Here is a 14,122-nt window from a genome sequence, read left to right as displayed (position 1 = left end):
GCGCGAACCTCGCCGTTGAGACATTTCTTAGCGCATCCTTCTTCCAAAGCAACTACTCTAATCATAGCTGTCAACGTTCAGATTTGAAAATAAGGGATCAGCAGCCTCGAAAATAAGGGATCAGCAGCCTCACCTGTCCCGGGGACAGTCTACGGGATATCTAACAATCCGGGATAGCAGCGGGAAACGACTCTGGAATAAGGGAATTTCCCGCAAAAAAAAAGGAAAGGTTGACAGCTATGACTCTAATCCGAACTTAAAAATGGAAAGCGTAATGCTGGTGGTCAACAAAAGAGGTTGGAAGGCTGTCATAAGAGAAATATTTAAAAATGTAGTATAAACACCAACAATTGGGAAACACTTGCCTGCGAGCGCTCCAGTTGGAGAACAGCCTTTACCAAAGGTGTCATGAGCTTTGAAGACACTCGAACTCAGGACACAAGGGAGAAACGTGCTAAGAGGAAGGCAGGCTTGGCAAATCCACACCGTGATCAACTCCCGCCCGGAAACCAATGTCCCCACTGTGGAAGGATGTGTGGGTCCAAAATTGGCCTCCACAGTCACTTACGGACTCATTGTTAAAACTGTGTTTATGGAAGACAACCTTACTTGGCTACGAGTGATCGCCAAAGCAGCAACTTGCAAGGCAGCCCCGGATGCACCCACTCCTCATGGGACGTATAATGTGACTTAGCGACAAAAGGTACTAACTGTTGTAAGAATGTAGAAGGAATATAAAGAATAACTCAATAATGATAGATACTGTATATTCATTATAGAATACGGCTAGGATAGGAGGTCCAACTACACCTTTTTCTTTTTTTCTGGTTTTTTCTTTCTTTAATTCATGTTAATAAATAAATATGACAACAAAAGATAGTAAAAATACAAATCAATTTAATTTATGTAAGTAAACAAAATACTTGTATATGGTTTTTTCTTACACGGATTATATATATGTTTACTCAAGAAGATGTACAATACATATGTATATGTATATGTTATACAAGATAGGCTACATGAAATGTGTCATATAAGAGATTGTTAATAAAGCAAAAAACAACAACAACAAAACATGTGACAGCCCCGGACGTTGCTTAACAGTCAAAAAGAGTTAGAACTTCATTTTCAGGGTTCGTCACATGCAAGATTGAGCGAAATTGAGTGCACAACAAGAGGGTATGGGCAATGGCGATTCAAAACAGGACAGGAATCACCCCTTTGAAATATATATACTTGAGTGTCAGCAATGGGACCTGGAGATGTTGGGATATTATTACCGAGGCTGTCACTTACACAGGGTGGGACTGATGGGAGGTGGAGCCCAACGTTTGGATGCCTAGAGGTTCCTTCCCACTCCGATTTATATTCTTCCTTTTCTCCAAGTAGCATAGGACGGCATAGAGGATGCCACCACTCTCATTTTGTCCTCTCATTGAAGTAGTGACTGCCCCAGGTCACCCAATGAGCCTCATGGTTTTTTTGAGAGAGGTGAGGGTTGAACCTAGGCAACACAGCCCAACTCTTAAGCCTCTACAGCGCTCAGTGATATTGCCATCGTCTGTTTGCATTTGTAAAAATTAGCTACTTTTCAGGATAAAAATACAATTGCATTTAGATGTTTGAGACTATGCATTGACATATGCATTCTTTTGCTGGGATTGCTACACAATTAACAGAACAGATAAAGGAAAAACTTTATTTAAGTAACAAACTTTTTAAAAAAGCGTTTGGAGAAAATGGAAGGTGATACTTCAGAGTGATTGACCTAAATACACATATTTTATTTCCATGGAAAATAGCTCTGTGATAAGGATGTGATTGTGTCAAGCCTCACCCACTACTGCAGCATGGCATTCTATAGCAGGGTGGTTAACCTTGTGCCCTCCAGATGTTGCTGAGCTCTCATCATCTCTGTCCCTCAGGTATACTGGCTAGGGCTGATGGGAGGTGTAGCTGAGCACAGGTAATCCACCCCTGCTCTACAGCTTTGCCCCAGGGTAATGTAGCCCTTGGTCTGAAAACAGTTCTTCATGTTATACACTTCGTATTCCATTCTAGTTTTTACTGGTAAGAAACCAGCTAGAAAATCAGGCCCACATCTATGCTCAAACGCTATCTCAGTTGCGCAGGGGTCTAACTGCTTTGTTTGTTTTCTGAGCTGGACAAGCATATTGACAAGGCAGCTCCAGCAATGGTTCGCCTCTCCAAAAAGTATGTGTATATGTAATTCTTAACATATTAGCGCCTTGCAAACAAGTCATGACAACTGCTTGGTGCCCATTCAGAGTCTGTAAAAGCAGCAGGGCTCTGCTGGCTGTGATGCAAGATCACTTTTCTTTAATAAAGCACTGGAAGTGGCCATTTTCACATTTTTTACATCCTCCTTTGGTATCCCTGCATCAATCCGCTCGCACAGGCACTCCTTTGGGCCTGCAGATCAGGACACTGGTCTCAATGTCACTTGAGAGAATATGGTCATAACCCATACCAACCATCAATAAAATGGCATCTTACCATTCGAAACTCAGATAATGCTAGCACTTAGTTTTTGTGTTGTTGATGATGTCATTTACACTCAAAGTTGCAAAAGAAATATTGCACAATTATGAAGCATTGACATTACTTCAGTAAATTTTCCACTGGAACAAAATTGTCAGTACAGTCAGGAATAGAAACGTCGAATGAGAACTAGTAAATAACTGATCATTATCTGTTCCCATTTCCTCCTTCAATGGAAATATCAGATCACACTTTCTATTTGTCTCCTTCAAAAAACATCTTTCCCTATGGGAAGATGCACTGCAATAAGCTATTGTCAAAAACAACTCTGGATTTTTAAACAAAGATTTCATTTTATTAAAGATAATTCAAAAACTGTCACAATAAATAAGACCAACATTAGCTCCCATATATAGTACAGTATAAGGAATAATTCAGTAGAAAGATGGTAGGAACATGCAATGTACAACCCAGGGTTTCATTGCTGGAAATGATTAGCACCCAGTTCGGCACAGGCTTAAAAGCTTAAATGTAATTCAGCGTCCCCAACATATTTATTTTAAAAAGTCTATCATTCCCTGGTAGGGAATGTTTGGTTCATTGTGAAAAAATAGAATTTGTAATAATAGCACCACCAGCAGCGCACAGGGTTCCCTATGACTCCAGCTAATCCATGCAAAGCAAATGCTTCACACATACTTCATGCCAGTTATGCACATTAGCACAGTCTTTCTTTGTAGCTTTGCCTGAAGGGCCACCAGGCACAAGGTGATTAAGTAAAGTCACACAATCCAGGTCCATCTGCTAGTTCCGACGATACAGAAGATCCCGAGTTGCCTTATCAACCTGGTTTTGGTAGACCTCTAATTTGTCATGCACCTTCTGATATAGCTGGAAAGGAACAGAAGTACAATCATTTTCTGTTAATAGGTATAGTTGAGGGATTGAGCATGCAAGAGATACAACTGCCCTTTATTGCCTTATACCAAATTTTGCAGCCTGTACTGACTCCCAAAGCAGCTGATAACAATTTAATTTCAACAGAAAATGCTAAAGATTCCTGCAGTATTTTCTGACGCCCAGCAGTTGGTTACATAGTTCAGGTTTCAACCCCTTCCCTTCAGAAAGCATTAGGGCAGCAGATGGAATTGAGGTCCAGCTCATGATATACACATAAGCTTTATAAACTCCCTTAGTCATGAAACTGGGGCGGGGGGAGGGAGGACTTGCAGCAGGTAAGTTTTATTATAGTATTTTGCATTTTCCCAAGTGAAACTTAATTTGCTGGAGGATAGACATTTCTCTATGCTGGTTCTTATACCTTTTTCAGGAGACTGAGTGTACAAACTGTTGTAATAATCAGTAACCAAAATGGCATGGAGACAGATATAATTGATTTATATATGAAAACATTTTACCACATTCTGGTTCAACAATAATCTTCATATGCCTCTTGACCAAAGCACAGTATTTGTAATCATATCCTATATATTAATATCAAACACATTCAGTATCAAGAAAGCTTGTAGTTGCCCCACTTTAACCTTATCCACCACATTTTCTAAGAAGAGTGCATTTGCAGCTGCTTGGTAGCTAGGCAAAGCAATGGGTCCAGGCCTGGTTTCTTGAGAAGTATCCACACCACAGCATTTTCATGATGGCAGGGACCATCCATTACACCATGAAGTCACACCCTGGACCTAATCTGTCGCCCAACCCCCCTGGGTTATATTTAATAAGCCAAGGATCAAAAGGCATATGGTCAAGCACACAGCTGAAAGCACCTTGTGAACATAACCAGGTTACATACATTCAAAGTGATACAGTAAGATATGACAATCCATAGCACTGGACACATTGATTTCTATTTTCCATCAGACATACTTACCACTGTGTTATGGTGATTGGTTGCATTTTCTCCTAGCACTTGAAGAAGCTGGTCAATTGCAGAATATGGAAGCCAAACCATTGGAGTTGTAGCTGATAATGGGAACTAAAAAGAAAATAAAACCTTTAATATAGCTGAATGAGACATTAGCTGAATGAGAAACATCCCAAGTGCAAAAAATGTAAACTAGGGCATGAGTCACTTTGGCCAGGTCTCTAGGCTGCAACATGGTCATCCAGGAGAACTCCTTGTCTGTTTTTTTCTTAGTTTTTCCATAATTCTTCAAGCTAGGTGCATTCCATCACTTTTTCTCATTTGTAAAAAATATATATGGTGGAATGAACTGAATACCCAATTGTACCTCAATGCCAAAGTAATGAGGTCCTTTCCCAAGTAAGGCATCCACATATTCCAGCACCAAATCCACAGCTTCTTCCAAGAGGTCATAGTTCAAATAGAGGCGGAGAAGTTCAGCAGCATCTACCATCTGTAGAGAAACAAATGAAACTGAGCAGACACTTACTGGAAAGTCTTTTTATATTTAAGAAGCTTAGTGGATGACAGGTAGCCCTCATTACTGGTGAGATTTATAAGAACCCAACACAAGACACATCCTGAAAAATAACCCATTGCAGAAATTCTTGTAAAATTCTGGACTGATTTGTTCTGGAGAAGCACAACTCTTTTATTTCTTGCAGTCAAGGCCATGGCTAGCTTGCTTCCCTGTCTTTCAGATCCCTGTGTTGCTTCCATTTCTACCCCCTTAAACATTTGCAAATTATTTCCTTTATTTAACAAAGGCTTAAAATGAAAAATCCAAATTGTTTACTGGGGTTGAAATGACTTTGGGTACCATGGTGGATGACCTACACCAGACAGGGCGTGTTGCTGTTGGTTCTGCCAGATCTCTCAGAGGCTTTTGTTATCATCTGAAATGTTTGGTTGATATTTATTTTATTATACAAATTCATAAACCACTTCACAGCCTTGTGGGCATCAAAGCAGTGTACAATAAAGTAAAATGCTATAAAATAAAAATAAGGTAAAATGCAAAAGTCACAAGTTGTAACATCAAAGTTCCCATTTCATTTACAACATTAAAAAAGTAAAGGTAAAGGACCCCTGACAGTTAAGTCCAGTCGCAGACCACTCTAGGGTTGCAGCGCTCATCTTGCTTTACAGGTCAAGGGAGCCAGCATTTGTCTGCAGAGTTTTTCCAGGTCATGTGGCCAGCATGACTAAGCCACTTCTGGCGCAACAAAACACCAAAACCAGAGCAGTGCACGGAAATGCTGTTTATCTTCCCGCTGGAGCGGTACCTATTTATCTACTTGCACTTTTTGGCGTGCTTTTGAACTGCTAGATTGGCAGGAGCTGGGACTTCGCAACGGGAGCTCACCCTGTCGCGGGGTTTGAACCACCAACGTTCTGATCGGCAAGCCCAGGCTCAGTGGTTTAGACCACAGCGCCACCTGCGTCCATTTACAACATTAAGAACATGCAATTTACTCACCACAGTGCAGATTTTAGCTCCTGAATTACTATTATTTGACAATTACTCAAGCTACAAACAAGTGTCACTGAAACTCAGTTATCACACTTTTAAAGCAGTCAACAGGGAAGTAATGAGCCAGCATTGTACATTTATCCTCCACTGAACACCAGCTTAATTGTGCACAGATCAGGTATTTACTTTGTAACTGTTGATAAGCCAGTTAGGCAAGGGCACTCCATGAGACAGCAACTTGTTGATTACACAGCGATGGTATGAACAGTTCTGAGACTTATATCTGTCCAGGTAGGAGGACAAAAGACGCCATGCTTCATCTGTTGCACTGCAACACAATTGGAATACCATTAACAGATGGATGGATACATGCATGTTTCTGTCTGCCAGTGAAAATCTCCATTCCTGAATCTTTTGATGGTTCACAGGGGAGTCTACACATCCCCTTTCCACAATTTCTTGCTCAACTTTTTATATGTGATCTTGTTTTCTTCTGTTCTTAATTCAGTTAAGCCAAAGTTTCTGGACCCCTAGAAAGTGTTGCCATGTGGTTTTATCTGAAGTACAAGAGCCACTACAGGATGTCCTTAACATTTGCACTTAAACCATCCTTCAAAATATACAAAGCAAAAAAGAAAGCATGAATGAACACTTTACTACTGCTGCTTCAAGATGGTTTGTTGAAGACTAAATGAAGCAGGACAACCACAATCCTGAAGTGCAATTTCTGGTATTTTATTAGCAAGAAATATTTATTTCCATGCAGATTTCTTGGACCACAAAGTACTTGCTTTCTTTTCCTGCAAAATATATCACAGTACCTGGTCTCCTTGGTTGTGATGACTGATGACAACTGATTTGCAGCTAGCCAATCCCATGCTTCTGTTAATGCTGTTTCCCCTCCAAACTGGAGTTTAATACATCTGGAATACAAATAACCAGGTACATTCAGATACTGTATGTACAATAGTAATTCTAACCCTTTTTATTTATTTTTTAAAAAACCGGTTGAATTCTTCCCACCCACCCCATATGGAGTTATCCCTGCTTTGTTCTAACAACTTTATTAGATTCTCTGGCTGAGAAACAATCAAGTTCACCTGAGCAGGAAATTGAACTTTTCCAAACATTCCATCATATAATTGCTCTTTGCTTCAGTTACAGATGCTGAAGTAATGGCTGTGCTCTAGAACCCTACATATGCACCTGGCTGTGCTTGATAAGGAGATCAGTGAGCTTACTGAATGCTTCTACTATTCATGGAACATCTTTGCTTATTCAGGACTGTATCAGTGACTGTCACCCATCTTTAAAACATCCTGCCACAATTTTAGCCGCCAGCACAAGTGTCACTGGTTTAGTTGCTACCAAGGTAGTTGAAATCAGACTGATACCTATGAAAATGGTAACATCAACAGAACAGGAAATGATTGAGAGGTTGTACAAACCAAGCACAGAAGCTTAAGTGAAAGTGAAAACGTGTATTGGTAATAGTTTCAGGGCTTGATTACCCAGCAATTTGTTCCAAGGATATTTGAGACTCTCAAATGAGAGTTGGCCAAGGCAAAATGTAAGCTTATGAGCAAGAATACATCAAATGCTCTAGACTCATTGCTGCCATAATCACTCCCACTTCATATCACATTCTCATATTACTCGGGCTTAGACATAGTTTTAAAGCAAGAGTGTATGATTTTACTTTAAAAGTACGTACTTTCAAATCCAAATATACTTTTTCCAAAACATCAATAGATATTTCACTACTCACATTATGTACTTAAGTCCAATAATATGTTACATACTTGAAAGTAAGTCCCTCAAACACAGGTGTTAAGGGAAAGTTGTAGGTCTGGCAGAGAGAAATGGCAGTGTCAAAACGACCAGCCTGCACCAACAGGGTTACCAGCTCCTTGGGGGATGAGTTTCCTAGGTAGATAACATAACAGAATTACATCATCTCAACCGCACACATATGTATATAAGTGGGCGATATTCAAATAAGTTTTTGTACTAGCACAAGGATTAGCACAAGTACAAGGGGATTTCCCCTTTTCCTCCCCCACGTGTGTGCTGCCACCCCCAAATCCGCTCTGGGGTGCTGAGTGAACCCACAGAACAGATTAAGGGGCACTTATGGAACTTTAACATTAGTGCTCTATTTAATACAACTCTCTCTATCTGCCACGCTTGTATACAGAGTAATTGCAGCATTCAGTTCTTATAGATGCAAAGCCACACACCCTCTCTCTCATAATTGAGTAGACCATGCCTACTGTGGATATGAGATCACAGAACACTATTTAGCAGAATCTCCTCTTGCTGCAAATGTAGCAGCAGCATAGTAACGGTAGTGAGTGTTTCACAAATTAAGACTGGATTCCACATCTCACAAACAGCAACGGGAGGATGTGGAAATACATTTCTTGTGGGTTACGGATCTCCCACACAGAGATTAAATTGCTCACCCTCTGTACAGTTATTAAGCCAAGTAGTATGAACGTAATTCCTGAGCTTACCTGTAATAGCAGTTGTTGTTGAATCATGTTGTGCTAAAGTTAGCCGTATGCGAGCCAGCACACATTCCTTTTCCAAATCCTGCAGCTCCAAGATTTCAATCCGGCTTCCCGCTGTACCAAAATAATCATTTATTTACAATGTGGCAACTTCAAGAGTCTACTATTGAGAATTCAAAGTTAAACCAGGCAATAAAAAGGCAAAATTCTGCTCTTGAGTGATGAACAGCTACTATACTAGCTTTCTTTTAGTCAACCCCAACTTTTTACACATAAAAGGTTTCCCACTAATCATTAACTTTATAAGGGGGCAGCTGATTAGCTGGATGTATTGAAGTCATCTGCAAATTAATATTTATATTTATCCTGATTTCCTATTTGAACAAGGACATCAGAATTTTCTTTGGTATTATCATAAATAGGAATGTTGGGCCCTTACCATGAATGTTCTAACTAGGGCAAGACATCAAATATGCTGGATTATATCCACCAATAACCCTAGTAGGCAATGAAACATATGATAGTCTTTTGGGCCAGCCATGTGACCCAAGGCTCTTCCTTTAATTATGTTAGATGAAAGTATAAGACAGATGCTGAAGCATTCCAAAACTAACACCAATGGCAGCTGTGAAATAGAATAATGCACACAGATCCAAAGTTAAGAGTTACAGTGGTGCCCCGCAAGACGAATGCCTCGCAAGACGGAAAACTCGCTAGACGAAAGAGTTTTCCGTTTTGGAGGTGCTTCGCAAAACGAATTTCCTATGGGCTTGCTTCGCAAGATGAAAATGTCTTGCGAGTTCCTGCGGGGTTTTTTCCCTCCCCCCCCCCTTTTCTAAGCTGCTAAGCCGCTTATCCGCTAAGCCGATAAGCCGCTAATAGCGCTAATTCGCTAAGCTGTCAATGGGCTTGCTTCGCAAGACGAAAAAACCGCTAGACGAAGAGACTCGCAGAACGGATTCTTTTCGTCTTGCGAGGCACCACTGTACATCCGGAGGAGGCTGAAGAGAGCTGGAAGAAAAAGGTTAAGTCCAGGGTGAAAACAGGGAACGAACTGAAGGAGGAATCTAGGGTCACATGGCTGACCCAAAAGACTATCATATGTTTCCCTGCCTTCCTGTGTAAAGAAATGCCTTTAAAATCATAGGCTGTAAAATTCCCATATCCTTTCTTCCTGTAGTGCTGCAGTGATGAGAAAAATGTTCCCCTCAGCACTAATGAAAATATAGAAGTCTTCTTAACTTGCCATTCTTGTGCCCTTTTGGCCCTCCAGAATAGTGGTTGTATTTTCATAGCTCATACCTATTCTGCCCCCAACAACAGCTCAGACAACACTGTCTACTGCACAGTTATTGCGATCAATTCAAAATACTGAGCTATGTGGGTAAGAAACCAATGCACCAGACTCTCACATCTCAAGGAGACATCCCAGATAACTAGCATAACACAGATAAAAATATGTAGACAAGATATGGGAGGGTATGGGAGATAGGGGAGGACAGGAAGGAACAAGACTAAAGGCAAATGCCCTGCAAACATGAATCAAAACTACCCAAACATAAGCTGGAAAGCAAGTAAGTCAGAAAAATTAAGCTGGTTGATCAGAATTTAAGGGTAGACATTTGGAATTATCTGCATTTGAGAAAGTGGAACAGCAGAAGACTCACTTGGGGCAGCAGCACACTCTCCATCATGACTTCTCTTGGGGGATGCTCCTGGACGTTCATACTAGTGTGAGATAGGATAAGCACTCTAAACAACTGGAAATACAAATCTTCAGTCTCTACAACAACATCTTCACTAGTGTTTAAGCACCACCAGGATTCTGTCTATGTTTCCCAAGATTTCAGTGCAGAAACATGCAAAGTGACATCCTCAGTTTGACTTGCAAGAAAATGGCAAATTCTGTAGCCGGAATCAATTAAGCAAAGGAAGCAAACTTGCATTATCTACTTATTCTGCATATTTTTATTCAGTGAACATTACTATGGGCAGAATAGTTGTGCTAGTGCAAAGGTTAGTGCTAGTGCAATGTGATTCCCCTCTCTTCATGACCCCATATCTGCTCTAGAAGGTTTGGGGAAACCTCAGAACAGATCTAGGGGGCATGTGGGGGAGGGCGATGGGGGGATTAAGTTCAGTTGCACAAGGAGAAATCCTTGAGCTGATGGAACATCTTGTTGCATGCTACATAGAATATAACCCTATGAATATTTATAATAGCTGTGTAACCACTTGCCTGCATCCAATGAAATGCTAATGCAGATGTACCTTGGAAGTTGAACGGAATCCGTTCTGGAAGTCTGTGCAACTTCCAAAATGTTCAACTTCCAAGGCGTGGCTTCTGATTGGGTGCAGGAGCGTCCTGCAGCCAATCAGAAGCTGCAGAAGCCATGCCGGACGTTCAATTTCCAAAATCATTCAAAAACCAGAACAATCACTTCTGGTTTTCGATTGTTCGGGAGCCAAACATTCGAGTTTACAGGTGTTCGGCTTCCAAGGTTCCACCGTACAAGACAAGCTACTTTATTTCTAATTATTTGTTATTGGGACGCCAGCACAAGAATTAGCAGTGGACATACTGGCTGTGTTTGCACATTATGTTAAACCAATTTATGTTTAATACCTGTTTAATGTGAACAAGCTGCATTGTAGTGAACATATATTGCTACTGCTTGTGGTTTGTTTAGAGCAGCCTTTCTCAGTTGTGGGTCCACAACTCACATCCCTAGCTAGCTCGTCAGAGATGATAGGAGTTGTAGTTCAACATCATCTGAGAACCCAAGGCTGAGAAAGGCTGGTTTTGGGAGAATCAGATCATGGGCCTGGGTTTGGATGACATGACAAGTCAAAGTTTTCACTTTGTTGCTCCCAGGGCACAATGACTAGGAGTGTGGGAGAAGCAAAGCAGGAATTTCTGAGTACTTCTGTATGAGGACATTGCAAATCTGTGTCAAACTAGAGTTAAACATGATTTAATGTGATCTGTGAACCAGGCAGTGTGACAGAGGTTGCTGCCATCTTAAACATACTTGCAAACAGCAGCCAAGGTCTTCATGAAAAAGAGACTGCTAATAATCAAAGTGAGATCAAATCTTGAAAAAGGGGATGTTTCATACCACTGCACCAGAAGCTGGCTGAACTATCCATGCATATTCAGGGCGAATGAGCCGCAAACAATTAAGAGCTGCAAGGTAACAGTTTGCTTGCTTCTGCAGTCCAGAGCGGGTACGGACTTCTCTGCCAAGGCGCATTCCATATTCAAACATGACTGTTCCGGCTGAGGAAAGAAATAAGACAATACAACAGTCACCTCTTCCCCAACTGAAATATAACAGCTTCAGGTTAGAACAGGCTGTAGTAGGAACTTAAAGTAGAAACAACTTGAAAATCACCTATGATCTAGTGGAGAGGAGGAAAAACTAACCAAAAGAGAAATTAAAATTTGTAAAACTTCAGAGCTGGACACTAAAACAGGAGATATTCTTAATTTTAAAGGTTGTCAGTATTGAGGAAATAAATGGATGAAGTTAGGGTACAGCAGCCTTATATTAGTTTAACTGCCCTGCCTTCCCTCAAAGTAATCTGGGTTTTGCAGTTTAGCGTAGATGCGTATATAGCCTACACCATGGTGTTCAGCTTTCAAAAACACCCGACACTTTTCTATTATATACTTTTTCCATTCAACTAAGAACATATTCAGTAAATATATAGTTCCAATCATACACCTGGAGCATATATGCAGTAGAGAATTAGTGGGCAGCAAAAGTGTTGAGCATCCTCTCACATACCATTCTCCCCTGCAAATACTCCCCCCTTCATGGCCCTCTCATTAGTGTTTATCACAGAAACATGGTGGCTTTTCTAATCCTCTAGCACAGGGGTTTGCAAGGTTTACCTCGCCTGGGCCAATTCACTCCAGTGGAGATCTCACTGTGGGCCGGATTGTGTGTGCGTGCCCACAATTTCTGGTATCTGCGCACGCGCAGACACAATTTCCAGCGTCGCAGAAGTGAGTCCCCGCGCCACGCTGGTTTAGTGCAGTGCACAGGGTCTTGCCGAGCAGGCGGCTCGGTTCGGGGGCAGCTTGTGGGCCAGTTAAACAACCCCCGTGGGCCGCTTGTGGCCCATGGGCCTTAGGTTGCCAACCCCTGCTCTAGCACAGATTAGCTATCATGGCTGCACTCTTTCACCACATGCACAGACTGCTCATTAATGGGAAACAAATCATCATCTGATTCAATGCCACAAGAATTGACATTTTAACAGGTGGGGCAATTTTCTCTTTTATATAATCTGTCATACCTTTCCGGTAATTATGGCGATAAACATGGAAAGCATATAGCAGCTCATAGTAATTATGTGTCATCAGATCTACTGCCCGAGCACGGTATTCAATTATTCCCACAACCTATAATACAAACAACAGTTAGACATAGCTGAAGATTTCCTTATACCACTACCTTACTGCTAACAAAAGCAGACCATTTACCTCATTGTGGAGATTCACATAGGGGAACTCCACAAGATCCTGGAGCTGGGAGCGTTCACAGAGAACTACCACCAACTGCCGTAAACAATCCAGCTGCCTAGAAGGGAGAAAGAAAGAGGTAACTCTTTGCTATCATGGACTGTGAATTCTGTGGACTGGTTTTTCACATTTTAAAGCAGTGTACACATTTAAACAGTATATAAATGTCTTAAATGTCTAGGCTCTTTAGAACCTAGGCAATATTTTCAGGGTTTTTTAAAGAGCCAAAACAAAAACAAAAACAACCAAACAACCAAACAACCCCAACCACCTGTGGTTGGCACTTGATTCATAAAAATAGGGTATATCAATGCCTAAAATATATGAAGTATTACCTGCTAGAATCTGGGTTATGGGTCATGGCTTCATATGCTTGACTGTTATGTCCTAAATCCAAGTGGTGTTTGAAAATGCATGTCCTCAGGGTAGCCTGCAATACAAATATGTTGAGTCATCTATAAACAGCTGGAAAATTAGTGTGGCGGCACAAACATATGCTGAATGAGAAGGACACACATCCCATAACAGCAAAACTTAATTCCTTACTTGGCTTCTCCAATCATCAGCTGCTTCTGTGATTGCTAAGGTAGCCAACTGAATGATCAGTTCAGGTAGACCCATGGTATCCAGAAGACGCAGAACCTAGGGAGGGGAATATACAGCCAAGAATGTTTTACCTGAACTATTTGTGAAAATGTTAAGTACATGTTATGCCACCCCTTCTACAAGAAAGGTTAAAAAGCTTGGAAACAAAAATACCTTGTCATAGTACTGTAGCCGTGGGGTTGAAGCCATTTCAACATCCTCCGATCTAATTAGTCTATCCAAAAACTCCTCTTTTCCAACTTCTGAGGCTGCTTCACAGAAACAGTCCAGAGCCTGAAAGAAAAAAAGAACTTAAACCAAGGCTTGAGACAAAGTTAGTCCGAAGCACAGAATAAACTGGGATCACTTCCATATTGTTTTGCTACAGTTATCAATTCCATACTGTATGTCAGAGGTTGCCAAACTTTTTAGGGCAGTGGTTACATCTGGAATTCTGAGGAACTGTCAATAGCATCAGTCACAAAATGGCACGCAGGTGCATGCTATGGTTATCAAATCACTACACATTATAACTCAACATGGATACCACTAAAAACTATTACTAGGAACAGTCCATGCACACACCCACACCCCAC

The 14,122-nt window shown here is 41.1% G+C and overlaps 1 protein-coding gene and 1 long non-coding RNA gene across 2 annotated transcripts in view; one reads left to right on the top strand and one right to left on the bottom strand.

The window, feature by feature from the left end:
* Nucleotides 1-24: 24 nt before the first annotated feature.
* Nucleotides 25-7,508, top strand: LOC307223563. The gene is made up of 2 exons (XR_013842134.1): nt 25-703; nt 7,056-7,508. It is a non-coding gene; the product is annotated as an uncharacterized lncRNA (long non-coding RNA).
* NUP160 (nucleoporin 160) overlaps nt 2,836-14,122 on the bottom strand; it is a 27,368-nt gene continuing 16,081 nt past the window's right edge. Inside the window, exons 23-36 of the mRNA XM_079989677.1 lie at nt 13,701-13,820; nt 13,488-13,583; nt 13,277-13,371; nt 12,903-12,999; nt 12,716-12,821; nt 11,530-11,690; nt 10,078-10,138; nt 8,414-8,524; nt 7,700-7,823; nt 6,719-6,820; nt 6,084-6,225; nt 4,752-4,877; nt 4,391-4,495; nt 2,836-3,393 (exon numbers count right to left, since the gene is read on the bottom strand). Coding sequence (XP_079845803.1) covers nt 3,307-3,393; nt 4,391-4,495; nt 4,752-4,877; nt 6,084-6,225; nt 6,719-6,820; nt 7,700-7,823; nt 8,414-8,524; nt 10,078-10,138; nt 11,530-11,690; nt 12,716-12,821; nt 12,903-12,999; nt 13,277-13,371; nt 13,488-13,583; nt 13,701-13,820 — 1,533 coding nt within the window. The 3' untranslated portion in view covers nt 2,836-3,306. The remainder of the gene's footprint in view (nt 3,394-4,390; nt 4,496-4,751; nt 4,878-6,083; nt 6,226-6,718; nt 6,821-7,699; nt 7,824-8,413; nt 8,525-10,077; nt 10,139-11,529; nt 11,691-12,715; nt 12,822-12,902; nt 13,000-13,276; nt 13,372-13,487; nt 13,584-13,700; nt 13,821-14,122) is intronic.

This window comes from Podarcis cretensis, assembly GCF_951804945.1.
Source record: "Podarcis cretensis genome assembly, chromosome: 1".
Taxonomy (NCBI): Eukaryota; Metazoa; Chordata; class Lepidosauria; order Squamata; family Lacertidae; genus Podarcis; species Podarcis cretensis.
This window is presented reverse-complemented; position numbering and strand designations above follow the sequence as displayed.